The sequence below is a fragment of the Myxocyprinus asiaticus genome, chromosome 26, assembly GCF_019703515.2.
Source record: "Myxocyprinus asiaticus isolate MX2 ecotype Aquarium Trade chromosome 26, UBuf_Myxa_2, whole genome shotgun sequence".
NCBI lineage: Eukaryota > Metazoa > Chordata > Actinopteri > Cypriniformes > Catostomidae > Myxocyprinus > Myxocyprinus asiaticus.
The window spans coordinates 29,215,059-29,229,337 of NC_059369.1; the positions used below are offsets into that span (position 1 = coordinate 29,215,059).

General features: G+C 36.7%; 1 protein-coding gene across 1 annotated transcript in view; it reads left to right on the forward strand.

Annotated features, from left to right (window-relative positions):
- LOC127416826 (leucine zipper protein 2-like) overlaps nt 1–14,279 on the forward strand; it is a 180,699-nt gene that overhangs the window by 143,066 nt on the left and 23,354 nt on the right. Inside the window, exons 7-9 of the mRNA XM_051656389.1 lie at nt 1,145–1,207; nt 6,493–6,567; nt 6,797–6,964. Of these exons, the coding sequence (XP_051512349.1) occupies nt 1,145–1,207; nt 6,493–6,567; nt 6,797–6,964 (306 nt within the window). The remainder of the gene's footprint in view (nt 1–1,144; nt 1,208–6,492; nt 6,568–6,796; nt 6,965–14,279) is intronic.

Here is a 14,279-nt window from a genome sequence, read left to right on the forward strand (position 1 = left end):
CCTGCAGGAGAGGCTGGAGGGGCGGCTGTCCCCCTCCACCTTGAAGGTGTATGTAGCCGCCATTTTGGCACATCATGATGCAGTGGATGGTAAGTATTTGGGGAAGCACGACTTGATCATCAGGTTCCTGAGAGGCGCTAGGAGGTTGAATCCCTCCAGACCGCGCCTCAAAACCGTGCCTCAGTGCAGGTGCCTTAGTACCAACTTGAAAAGATCAGGTTACCTGAACATCTCATAAGAGCGTAGGGGGAGGTTACGTGATGGCCTGGTGCGCTGGCTACGAGGCACAAAGCGGTCTGCCCATCTCGCACCACCAGTCCACGTAACACAGTTCAGCTAGTTGTGGCGTTTTGTATAGGGACCCCTAGTGTCACTACATCGACACAACGTCGAGTGAGTGACAGATAGGGAACGTTCTGGTTACTTTTGTAACCTCCGTTCCCTGATGGAGGGAATGAGACGTTGTGTCCCTCTTGCCACAACACTGAACTACCCGCTGAAATGACCTTGTCTCGGCTCCTCAGCACAAAACCTGAATGAGTGGTTGCATGCCAGCTCCTTTTATACCCGTATGTCTGGGGGAGTGGCATGCAAATTCCACTCGCCAATTCCCACTGGCCTTTTTTCAAAAAGTAGAGGTGTTTAGGGCACCCAAGAGTGACCCCTAGTGTCACTACATTGACACAACGTCTCGTTCCCTCCATCAGGGAACAGAGGTTACGAAAGTAACCAGGAAGTTTTGTGGAAGTGTTGTACACTTCATTTACTGAGATATTACTGAAGACACTGAGGCTGCACTGAATGTGTGAGTGTCTGTGAATGTTTACAACTGTGGCAGCCATCCACAGGCAGCCAGCCAAGACATTGCCATGCCATGGACTGAATGTTATTGTGTGAGTGTGTATGCCTGGGTGTTGATGTGTTAATGTGTTTTCATCACTGACTGGTCCCTGCAGTCCACTGAAGGGAAGACTTTTATATTTATTTGCACAGTGAAGGTGTCTCCTTTGAATTGGAGCTCTGCCCAGCAAGCCTTCACAAAGGAACACTTCGGCATGGCAACAAAAACCCTGCTACACAATCTAAAACCAATTTTACTATTTGAATAAGCTAACACACGTTTTCTCTTATCTTTCTTTTGCAGTCCAAAAAAATCCAAGCCCAACTGAAAGAGCTGAGGTATGGCAAAAAGGATTTAATTTTCAAGGTAAGCACCAAACAAAGAGAATGTGTCATTACTGTGATACCAAATGAATCACTGTACCCAACTGTACCCAACTCTTGAGCCTATAATTTTCTTTTCTTTTATATTATTATATTTTTCTTTTCTTTTATAAATTATTTATTTTATAATTTTTATATTCTTTCCTTAAAAAAGAACTCAAAGCATTAGCTAGAAAAAATATCGTAATTAAAATTTTAAGTAATAACACATCTATATGCCGGAAATCAACTGTGCAACTGAAAAATGTTGATCTAGATTGACATAAAAATCACATTAAATCTGACCTGGCTGTAAGGCACTGGAAGAATCCCTGAAGGCACACTGGAAAAAATCAGATACCTATCTGATTTATTACCACATATGAAAGGCAATTTTCTATGTCAGTCCAAATATGATTTTTGTGCATGTCTAATTGGAATCCGATCATATTTAGCAAGTCTGAATGGCAAAAAATCACATGAAATATGATTTTTTACAAATCTGTTTCAAGCTATATTCCTGGTTTGAAATCTCATTCAAATCACATTTCTGGAAATCCATTTCAGTCTGACTGCTCTGATCAGATCTCAAATGGCTTTTTGCCATATATCACTTTTTTATGCTACCTAAACATTATACATCACATTATACGTCACACATTGTTGCATAATCATGCTGGCAATGATGGCAGAAATAAGCTGTGTGGTGGTGGAGTGTAAAGGTCTAGCTGAGATTATTATTAATGGAATCTTTGTGCACGCATTCTGAAGTTCGACTACCACATTGTTTAATCAAAGGTGGCTACCACACGAGTCCACCAGTCACTGCTGGTCTGTCTGGACCACACATCACTTTGAACTATGATACCGGTGAATTACTAAATAAAGCGGCGCATACCAGCATCCTCCATCTCTGCCGCTGTCTCATAAGGCATAGTCCATGCTACAGCTGCAGTGCCATGTTATAAGCTAAAATCTCTATTCCATTCCCCTCCACATTGTTTTTTTTTTTTTTTGCATACTGATGCAACATAATTGCTATAGCAACCAATGCGGATATTCCAGAAAATGAAGATAGCCACGGGACACACAAATCAAATCTGATCGGTTGCAATACACAGTGCAGACAGTCACTCATGAAGATCAGATTCCGATCTGATACACCAAAAATCTGATTTGGATTGACAGTCTGAACATAGTTAAAGTGGCCCGACTGGATTGGAAAATGGCAGATTCAATGCGCTTGTAGCTGTGCACACTGCCATCCAATTAACAGATCTGTGTCATGTGTGAATAAATCTGATTTGGGCCACATTCAGCTGCGGTGTGAACATAGCCATAGACATCACTGGACACTTAATTGTTATTTTATTTAAATTAGTTTATTCCTTTTTATTCCTCGTGTGCTTAACCATTTTTAATGACTTAGAATTTTGTGATGTTTTTGGTGGGCTTAACCTTATAAAGTGCAAAAAAAGCAATGTTTTTGTAAGTGTCATAAAAATCTTACCCAATGATCTGATTTTTTGGCCCAGAAAAATAAAACAGATAAGGGTAATATGCACATTCTAATTGAATGGTTTGACATTTTCATGTGAGCAGGAAAGTCAAGATTCGTGTAAAAAAAGAGTGACCTTTCCTGTCATGTAGGTTGACCTTTCCTCACTTATTTGCTGTGTTAGATGGAAAAATGTCAGCAGATATTTACAGCACATTGCCCCATGGTACTCTTATATAAACACTCGGTTCTTACACAGTATGAGGCACTTTAACAGCATTGCTTCCTAATTAAGAAGACAGACTAAAATGTTGGCAAAATGTTGTCCTTTGCATTGTTTTAGTAATAATAATAATAATAATAATAATAATAATAATAAACTCTATAATTAATTACCATAATCAATTGTGAATCAGAAGTGTCATGCACATACCCCCTCGGATATTTTAACAAAGTGGATTTTGAATAATTAAGTATGATTATCGTATGTGATTATCTGCTTCCTCTGATCTGCGACTTGCACACTTTCATCCAACAAGTTCCACTGCTTGAGCCTAGACGTCAAAAGCTCAGCACTGAACTTGGTGAGACCAAGATCTCTAATCAAGACGTTGAGGTCTTTTTGCTTGGGGTAGTATGGGTTTCTCTCCTCAGCTCCATCTCTGAAATTGTCATCTGGATCTATAACGTCTTCTTCGCTCTCTGACTTGCTGCTCTCTTCTAAAGACGGCTGCTCTCTCTCCGGAGGAGTGGGTACGGGGAGCTCATGGCAGTGTGGCACTGGGGCGATGGATGAAGGAAGGTCTGGATATGTGATAGCAGGTGCATCAGACAGTCCGACATTTGGAAGTTTCCATCATGCAGACGTAGCAGTTGCTTGAGTGGTCAGTGGGTTCCCGCAAAATTCTTGGGATAGCGAACTTCATGGCTCTCTTTTCCCCTATGTACCATCCTACAAAAATACATTTATTTCACCCATGACTAATGTGTAAGAGATTCTTGCAAAATTTTTCAGATATTTTATGTTATTAATAACATTGAAAATTGTAAAACATTTTAAAATTAAAAACTTTTACAATTTTAATAATTAACACATTTTATAACATAAAATTCTGAGCAACAGTTGTCCATCATACCTTCCAGAGTTTTTTTGCAGTGCTCGCAGGTGAAATGAGGTGCCCAGGGTTTGTCTTGATCCCCAACAGGCATGCCGAAATATGCCTTGTAGGCCTCACACATCTTAGCAGATGCTTCCACGGAGTACTTTTTCGCTCTTATCTTGATAAATTGGCCGCAGACATAGCAAAATGCATCTGCCGGATGCTTGCAGCTTCTTGATGCCATCTCAGAAAAATGCAGATATGTATCCACTTAGGCAGCTGGAACAAAACTGAACTGGTGGGCTTAAGGCCCCTGTATTTATACTACTATTTATGTTACTGGAAAGTTCTAGAAGTTACTCCAAGTTTACTCAGCACTGAATATATCTGGAATGTTCTGGAAAATAGGTCAATTTTAAAATATCACTGTCCTGGTCACAAAAGCAAAGTTTGTGGGGAATAATAGCCATTTTCTATACTTTAAGGCATAAGCAATTAGGAAATAACACTTAATACCCAGGAACAAAAAATAAATAAAATAAATAATTAATAATAATAATAATAATAATAATAATAATAATAATAATTTGTTACACGGTGTTATTATTATAATTGGTAGAGGTGCCTGCTCTATGAGGGAAAAATCTTTCAAAAAGCAATATCCAATCTGGGATTACTTTCCTCTAATGTGTTTTTATCTGGTAGACTGAACATCTATTTCTGCTTCCCCATTTGAAATTGGTGTAGGAAGTTTATCCCTTTTCCTTTTATATTCATGATTAAAGAAGTTCTTTTCAGAGTTTATATCTAGAGTTGCCTTTTAAGTATGAGATGGATCGAAGAGACATTGTTCAATAATGTGAGGCAAAGGAAGAGTATTCTGTGGCTGAGGATAGCACAGAACCACTTGAGAGAGAGAATCAGCAAGACTTCTTTGTCAAAGCAAGATTATTTTTCTAGATTTAGCCAGAATTAAATTGATTTTTTTTCTGATTCAAACACAGCCATTTATCACAATCATGTTTTATTGCATTGGAGTGAAGTGGCTGAATTATGTCCTTGTTGTCAAAGAGAGAGACTGTAACACATTGTGTGGCACTGTGCTGTTTACCTAAACATATTTGCATAAAGTATTCTCATTTACTTGGCAGTGCCTTTGTCACAAACCATCAATTCTCTTACAATTCCTCCAGCAATAAAGGCTTATCTTGTTTTTTATTTGGCTTTGATAACAGCATTAATGTGGGTGCTATTTAGCAGATTATGGGTGTGTTGGTATTTGCTTTTTTTTTTTTTTTTTTTTTTTTTTTTATAGCAAAAAAAAAAAAAAAAATGTTTTATCTCTGAAGTGGCACCTTCTTTATTGAGGCAATTCCGACTCGAAACAAGTCTTTCAAAATTATTATAACAGAATAGATTAAATTGTGACTTAAGTGAAGGGAATTACATACTTGTTATAAGGCACAATCAGAATGATTGCAAAGTTCTTTGTATTAATTATACTTTGAAAAAACTTTTCTTGATTAATTGGCAGCTGCTAACAAGCAAATAATGATATTTCACAATCTACTGTAATTATGGTAATTTCACATCGATTGAAAACAAACCCCAGTACAAAATGTGCTACAATGCTATAAATATATAACTGTCAGCATACAACTGTATAAAACCAGACATTTATTTGGAGTCATAAGTAAAAGACATAAGTTCACTTATAATGTAATACAAAATAAACTATTACATATTTGATTAATAAAATCCATTAATCGTATTTTCGCTTATGAACCTATAAAGTTTATGTTTGTTGTATATTAACTGTGTGTAAATATGCTTAACCACAGAGTCGCTGAGAGGATCACTATCTAAGAGCATTTTTTCTTTGGACTGATGTGATTTTTCCATTGATTTTATTTCTTGGACAAAACTTAAGGCTTATCAGTTTCTTAAGGTTTCACCTTTCCGTGTTCCCCTCCAAATCAATGGCTTTTGAATGTAAACAAAACTGCTGTTCAACACAAAAGTCACACTTTTCAGGATTTCAGGAACATTAACATTTCTGCAAATGCAAAATCAGAGCCTATGTATGTCAGATTTTAGAGTACTACTCATATTTAAGAAATGTCTGAATGAACATTTAATTTCATGCTGTAGAGAATGAATTGCGAATGTCTCTCTTATATTCAAGCATACTTTCTATTGCCCAGAAAGCATGTCGTAATCATCTGCCTGCTTTGCATTTCTCAATGAATCAGCTTTTGACTTCACACAGTGCCAGTCATATAGTAATATTTATAAAACTAATGACATAGTGAAGGCAGGTCATTACATATTTCTGCTTGAATGATGTTTACTGTAACATGCTCAATTATTTTGGGTATGCATTCACAGTAGGGTTTACAGCATATATCTGCATTTACCTCCTCTGGGCAATACCATCATGGAATGGACATTAAATACACATTTTCCAGGTTTTCTTGTTTTTAGAAAATTATATGGCAAATTTAGCAAATAAATCTTTTACCTTGCAGAAATGTGTGGTCCTTTGTTTCATTACCTATATATAAAGATTTTGTTTAAGTAACTTACAGTAAATGTCTGCCACGACATAAATGAATAGTTGGACTGACAGTAAGACTCTTGGCAGATTAAGTTTGGCAAGATCATAAGAGGAGCAATGCATCTTCTGTGCAGGGTCAGCAATTGATGGACCTGGAGAATAAACTCAGAGTTGCCAAAGATGAACTGGAGAAGGCTGCACTGGACAAGGTGAGCCTGAGGCTGTCATGAACCCATCATTCCAATTCACTGTTCCCTTCTGCTATATTTTTAAATGCAAACTTTTAGAATGAATTCCATTATATTTTTAGGCCAGGGATTTTGCAATTTATGGCAGTGAGCATGGAGCAAATAGTTTGAGGACAAAATTATTAGATGACAGAGAGACAAACATTTGCCCATTTATCTCATGTGTGTTGTCTCATTTAATTTGTTGCAGGAGTCACAGCTAAAAGCCCTGAAGGACACCGTGCATATCTGCTTTTCGTCTGTCTTACACAGCCAGACAGGAAGTTTACACAGATTTCCAGCCACACCCACCAACCTGTTGAGGTATTCTGCCCTGGTCAACAACTCAAGAGTCACCTTTCAACAGCCACATGCAAAGGTACTAACATCCAAGTGAAGTCCATTGAAGTATTATCAGAATTTGAGAATTCATTACACAGTTTATATTTTTGGACTGATAAATCAGAAATTAATCAACCGTCCATTACGGTGTTCCAGGAGGCCCCCCAACAGTACACATTTTGGATTCCTCCCTAATCAAACATCTAATAGAACAATAGAATTTGGATAAATGAACAATAACCAATATTATTAAATGTTGTTAAAAATCATTGTTTATTGTTGCAGTAGTTCATACCTAATGCATGAACTATTGTTAATGAATAGAACCATATAGTAAAGTGTTACTATAAAAACTGAATTTACTGAAAAACTAAAACTAAACAGTCTTGGAATGAAAACTAAATTGAAAGGACAAATTGAAAATTAAATTAAATTAAATTAAATTAAATACTCATTTTACACATGCCCAGTTGGGAAACATTGTCATAATCCACTGAAGACATACTATCCTTATCCAAATCTTTTTAAAGAGGAACCACTCAGTGCATACAGTCACTGAAAAAAACAAGCCATTAACAGTGCTTGATTTATTTAGCAGACACAGTCTGGGAGATTCTGCCTATGATTTTTTTCTCCCAGATGATGCAGTAAGGGTAGGGAAGCATGCAGCCTCAGTGAGAAATCTTGATAGTGCAGTGCAGCAGTTTGATTACGCTCCAATAGTCTTGTCCATAACTGAGAGATCTCCATAGAACAATATCACAGAACATCAAAAGACCTCATAAAACTAGACCTTCAGAAAATGCTTTGGACATCAACTCTTTTTTTCCCCCCAGAAATAAGCTGATTTTTATGGGTGAAAAATGTTCAAGGGAGCTAAGCCAAACTCAACTGTCACAGGGCAGATCATGGTTTAACGAGACCTGATTTCGGTCATAACAGAATGTATATTTACTGTGTTTTGTTTTTGCATGGTAGTATAAATGACACTGGGCATGGAATTAACAAATGTAAAATTATTATTTGTCTGATTTCTCTAGAATCAATATCCTGTATGATAAAAGTGCTTCACCTGGAGTTCTACTCTCCTTTCAAAAAACTTTCATAGGAAAACTCAAATAAAAGTCAACCTTGACACAAAAGTCAATATTTTCTTCATGGCAAACATCGTTACTGCATGTACAAATGCCACTATGTCCACTTCAATGTTGCCTCAAATTTAAACACCTTATTATTTCATATCTGTTCAAGGTTTCCTCTCAAGTACAAATCATTTTCTTCCACTCAAATTAAGTGGATGAACAAAAGGCATTTTGTCCTCTGTACAGTGTCCCATTCAGCATTTCATTACAGTCTTTGTTCATCAACTATGAACGTAATGAGCCTTAATCCCTTGCAAATAGCCGTGCAAAACCTTTGCTGTCAGCCAGAACACTCTAGTCTATTCTGTTGAAAGATTCATCAACACAAGGTTTTAAAGGAGTCATGTCATAAGGAATCAAATTTTCCTTGATATTTTGACATATAAGAGGTTATTCTACTATAAAAACATACTGTAAATTCCAAAACTTAAAACTTAATCCCCAATGCAATAAAAGCATTTATTGAAACCGTGCTGCCAAAACACCCCATTCTCTTCTTCCGTGACTTCCCTACGTCACTTGGGGTACATAAACGCCTATTTTTCGCACACATGGCTCCACCCACTGGTGCTCAGTTGGCTCATAAACAGAGACAGAGAGAAGGACAAAAGACCTACTGTCTGTGGCCCAACTTCTCCTGAACACTAAAGGGGACCCATATGGACTCTTTTGAATTATTTTTGTATACAAACATGTACTACACAGATGTCTTTGACTGTTGTCGCTTTTAAAAGAAGCGGTGTCAAGTTTAAACTCTGTAGAGAAGATGCGTTTCAACAGCTACTGTGGCTCCTGTTGTTTTGTTGCTTAAACTGCTCAACAAACTGTTATTTCGCCTATCAGTGCTATTTCTAATTGTTGGTGTATGTAAACACGCACTAGATGGAGGTCTTTGACCATTTTGATTTGTTTCCGCCAATGTGCACCTCAGTGCAGGATGATAAACTGAATGTGTGCATCTTGTGGAGCAGTCATAAAACTAATCTTTGCCAAAAAATTGTCACTGAAGTATATGGGGCAGTTAAAAACACTATTGGACCTGATCAAAAACGTAAGTAAACAGTCCCATTCATTAATATTTAAAATGTCATGATTGTTTATGATGCTGACATGCTGTCTACACCGGGCGCGTTCGTTGACGCGACGGCTTGAGGCTGTCTACACCAGGCGCGTTGACACAAACTTTCTGAAACATTTCTTTGTGTTGTTGGCAGTAGTATTGCCAGCGTAAAATGGAATGGGACACTTGTTTGTTTACTGTTGGAGTGATGCCGCAACGGATGCTTCCATAGTAGACAGCATCACTGATTATAGCATCCGGTGTAGACAGGGTATGAGTGTTAACAGTTCTGCTTGTGATGAATAGCATAATATATTCAGATGCAATGTGTTGGATATGCCTTATGTATTAACCGTGAAATGTACATTTCTAATGTTTTGGTGCTTGTTTATTCTCTTCTGACTGAGTTTTAAAAATGGCTGAATTTGAGGGGCTGCACGCTGTTAGCCAATCATTACAGAGGGTGTTTACATTGAAGTTTAAAGGAGGAGCTGAGGCAAAAATTGAGCTTTTCAGAAAGATGGTCAGAGACAGGGTGGAAAATTGTCATATATTACAAAATTATGACTGTTCTGGTAAAAAAAAAAAAAAAAAAGAAAAGAAAAAAGAAAAACTTTACTAACATTATCAGTGGACCTTAGGGAAGATAATTAAACTATAAAAAGAGCATTTCATGACCCCTTCAAGTAATGAGAGAATAATAATAAAAAATAAAAAAGGCAAGTTTTTAGTCATTTAAAATTCAGATGTACATCCAGTTAAATGGGGAGCGTCAGGGTGGACAATAAAAGGGTGGACATTCAGTGGATAAATTAGCCAATTCATGGTCTGTGATTGATATCTAGCAAACATATTTGTAAACTAATATTGATGATTTTATTTCTGTTAAATAATAAAACTGTATATTGTATATTGAAATACACAATATAGAAATACTGTATATTGAAGTTTTCAAATTACATTAATTTCCCACATATTTTCCCATAACAGGGTGGACATGCTATGCTTGACAGCATATGAATAACTCCACAAAATAAAGGAAAACATAAATAAAACAAAAGAGTTACAAACTTCAAATAACTCAAATTAATTTTGCAGAATGGCTGATGTCCACCTCCAGTGTGTGTGATGTCATTTCATAACATATACTGTATCTTAAATGAAAGGTCACTGTATCATGACATAACAGGGTGGACAATAAATCAAGGGACACACAAAAAACCTCCACAATCAGTGTTAAAATTATACATTTACCACAAATGAATAAATTCTTATGTAATACTACATTCTTAATTGTATGGGGGAACAAATAGAAATCCAGTGATTTAGCACTTTTTTGTTAAAACGTCTGATGTGCAGTTTCGGGGACATGAGGAAATGAGGATTTCAATTATTTAAAATGTAACTCTAAGCCCACAGAAGTGTGTAACATTATAAGTCTTTATTTTTGTTTAACAAGTCCATCAAAATTGTAATCGGGTGAAATTAAACTATATAAATACCACACACACTTGTACTGGGGACTTAAATGTCACCAAATTGTAGGAATGACCCATATATTCAGGCACTCCTGCGCGAGATGCTGCTTTACATTGAAAAACAGCGCGGACAGACGCAAAAACACGTTCAGTATGAATGTCCCCTACTAAACTTAAAGGAGTGGTTCAACCAAAAATTATTTACCCAATATTTACTCACCCTTATACCATCCCAGATGTGTATGACTTTCTTCTGCAGAACACAAATAAAGCTTTTTAAAAGAAAATCTCAACTCTGTAGGTCCATACAAAGCAAGTAAATGGTGACCAGAACTTTGAATCTGCAAAAATCACAAAGTCAACGTAAAAGTTATCCATAAGTCTCCAGTGGTTAAATCCATATCTTCTGAAGTAATCTGATAGGTGCTGGTGAGGAATAGATCAATTTTTAAGTCCTTTTTTCCTATAAATGTCCACTTTCACTTCCACATTCCTCTTCTTTTGTTTTTTGTACATTAGCGTTCTTCATGCATATCACCACCTACTGGTCGGGCTGGTCAACGGTGGAGGTTGATGGTAAAAAAAAAAAAAGCTCACCCACACTTATCGTATCACTTCTAAATCATGGATTTACCCACTGGAGATATTTTTTATGCTGACTTCAAAGATTCAAAGTTTACCTACAGAGATGAGATATTCTTCTAAAAAATTTTATTTGTGTTCTGCAGAAGAAAGAAAGTCATTTATATCAGGGATGGCATGAGGGTGAGTAAATTATGAGAGAAATTTTATTTTTGGGTGAACTATCCCTTTAATCCTGTTGCAATTTTACTGATGTGTCAAAATTACTTTTGACTTACAGGTGTAAGAGAGGTAGGCTAGTTTTAGGAAAAGGTCAAGGGTGTAACTTTTTGAAAACACTTACTCCTTTTCTAGTTTAATGGGCAGAGAAAACTACAGTATAAGTAAGCCATTCATAGGTTTACTTCTGGTAAATAGTAAACACTTTGTGGCACTGTAGAAACATTGCTGTTTGTTTGAGTGATCACAAACATACTTCTAGCTCAACTAACTGCGTAAGTTTGGATCAGGAATATTGGATTGAATCGACAGTGGAAGACTTTTGAAGGGGCTTTAGAAATGTTTGGAAAACCTGTTTGGAAATATTGTAATTTTTTTTCGCAATTCTGTTTCTTGCGTCTATAAAATTTAATAATTGTATTTAAGTGTACCACAAGAATGAACTATAAAACAGTACAAAGTATACAATAAATCACCAGTACTTTTTTCATAAATTTACAAAATTTTTGAGGACATCAAAAGTAATTTTCATAACATACTATTTTTTATATCTCTGTCTAAACAGAGCGTAATAAGCCTGGAACAAAATGGAAATGGAACCGTAGAAATGGAAATGTGAAACACAATTAATTAATTGGCAGTCTGAACATTGTGAGAACCAAAATGTGCATACCACTGCTTTCCCTCCAGGTATCTGTACCAAACATCCGCTAATTAGCTCGTCTTAAACCAAGGAAGCCAAGCTGATTAATTAAAGCAGGTGTTTTGAGCAAATAAGTGAGACACGAAACGCCCCATGCTGTTTTGATGTTGTCGGTCCTCTCATGAGAATTGTTTTAAATAAAAATATTGCATAGCATTTGTGATATAAAATCTTGGGGCAAGATTCATGGATATATTTGATTCCAGGTCCTAAAGTGAAATGTGAAATCTTTACAACACAGAAAGGCATTCTAACTCCTATTCTGCACTTATCATAAACTACTATCTTTATGTTTACCAACCATCTTAAAGCTTCCATCTCCCAACACACTAAACTGTGCTCTTTCTCAACCCAAAAGGAAGATTTTCATTTAACATGATCACACTGGAACTCGACCTGTTGCTACTGAATGTTCCGGTTGCATGATATCTCCCCCATTCTGCCAAGTAACTGACAAGCTGCATCTCCCATCAGACATTTTTGTATCAATTTAAATGTGTTTACTTTTTCCTGTGGCACGACTGAATTTGTTGCGTGAGTAATCTTAGAGACACGGGATCTGTTCCCACTGAAACCATTGCGCGAGTAGTCTTAGAGACACTGGTTCTGTTCCCGTTGAAACCAGAAAACAACCGCTTTCACCCAATCAATGATCAGTGTGATTTTTACTTCACTGATGGTTAGGTATAGGGTTGGGGTTTGGGTTAGGGCAGGTGGCTAATAAAATATGCATTCCTATTGACTGTATTACATTATTTAGAACTAAAAACAGCTCACTTTAGAACTAGTTTTGGCACCACTCAGTGACCATACATCCAACAACACTTTCAGCTTCTGCCACTGGGGGCAGTAGTTCAAATTTCAGTAAGCTCAGACCATTTCAACTGAAGAACTTTCAATCTATTGTTGCCAAACTCACGGTGTAATCATTCTGTTTCATTCTTCTACATACCTGTGTATTTGAGAATGTGAGTTTTTAGTATATGACTAAGCACTAAATTCAATGCCACATTATTGGTTCCAAAACTGGCTTATCAAAAACAGGGCTGCAATGAGTATCACACCGATTTGCGATGGAGAAGCAATATTTGTGTCATATACTATTTCATTCACTCTGAAGAGCAGAGTCCCTAAGCTGATTATTGTTATGTCATTATTCATCCAGAGAGACAGGTCAGAGAGCGTAGGAAGTTTGTAACTGTAGTATTTACCTCATTTGTCTTTTCTCAGTGAATGAGGGATTGGATGTGAGAAGACCTCTGCCAGAAGCCCTTCCTTTTCGTTCTTTAATTCACACTAACTACACACATACAGAGGCGATCCTAGGGACTCTGGGGGCCCTAGGCAAAAAAAAAACAAAAATACAAACCCCCCCCCCCCAGAAAACAGGCCCTCCTGAATGACCCTAATGATATATATATATATATATATATATATATATATATATATATATACATACATTCAAAGTGCACTCAGGACTCCTTTTTCACTATTTCACAGCACACAGCATCACTTGACACTTAGACATAGTATGGGTCATCTGATATTATTAAAGAGATCTGACTGCCTTCTGTTGTTGTGGTGATGCCGCTAGGGAGTGGTGTGGCCTCTTTCTCTTTATGAGGTGATGATGTGTTGGAACCTGCTGTTGTGGTACTGCTAATGGCACTGCTGGATGTGTGAAGATCCTCTTCATCATGAGCAGAGCAGGAGGCTGCACTGGAACTGCTAAATAATTACAGTAAATAATTATATAAATCCAGATATCAGTAAATAATTATATATATTTAGACATTCAGATATCAGATACATTTTGCTTAAATATTCTCATTCAGCATGAATATTCTCATTGTAACACACAGAATTACACACATACCAATATCAATAATACCACATTGTGATACACTGAATTCACATTCAATATGTGCTTGTCTGGGGTGTTGTAAAGACTTCAGTAATGCTCTTAGAGAGAGAAAAGAAAGCATGGAGCATTTAAGCTACTATCTTTCAATAACAAGCATTAATTTTTGTAACATACAGTATAGGTTCAAAAGCTGGCAATGCCATCTCACAGCCACTCATGAAAAATAAATGATCTAATCCATAGAAGTTGTTTATCTAAACTCGACAGAAAAAGTAAACTAGCTGTGATGTAATAACTCTCTTCT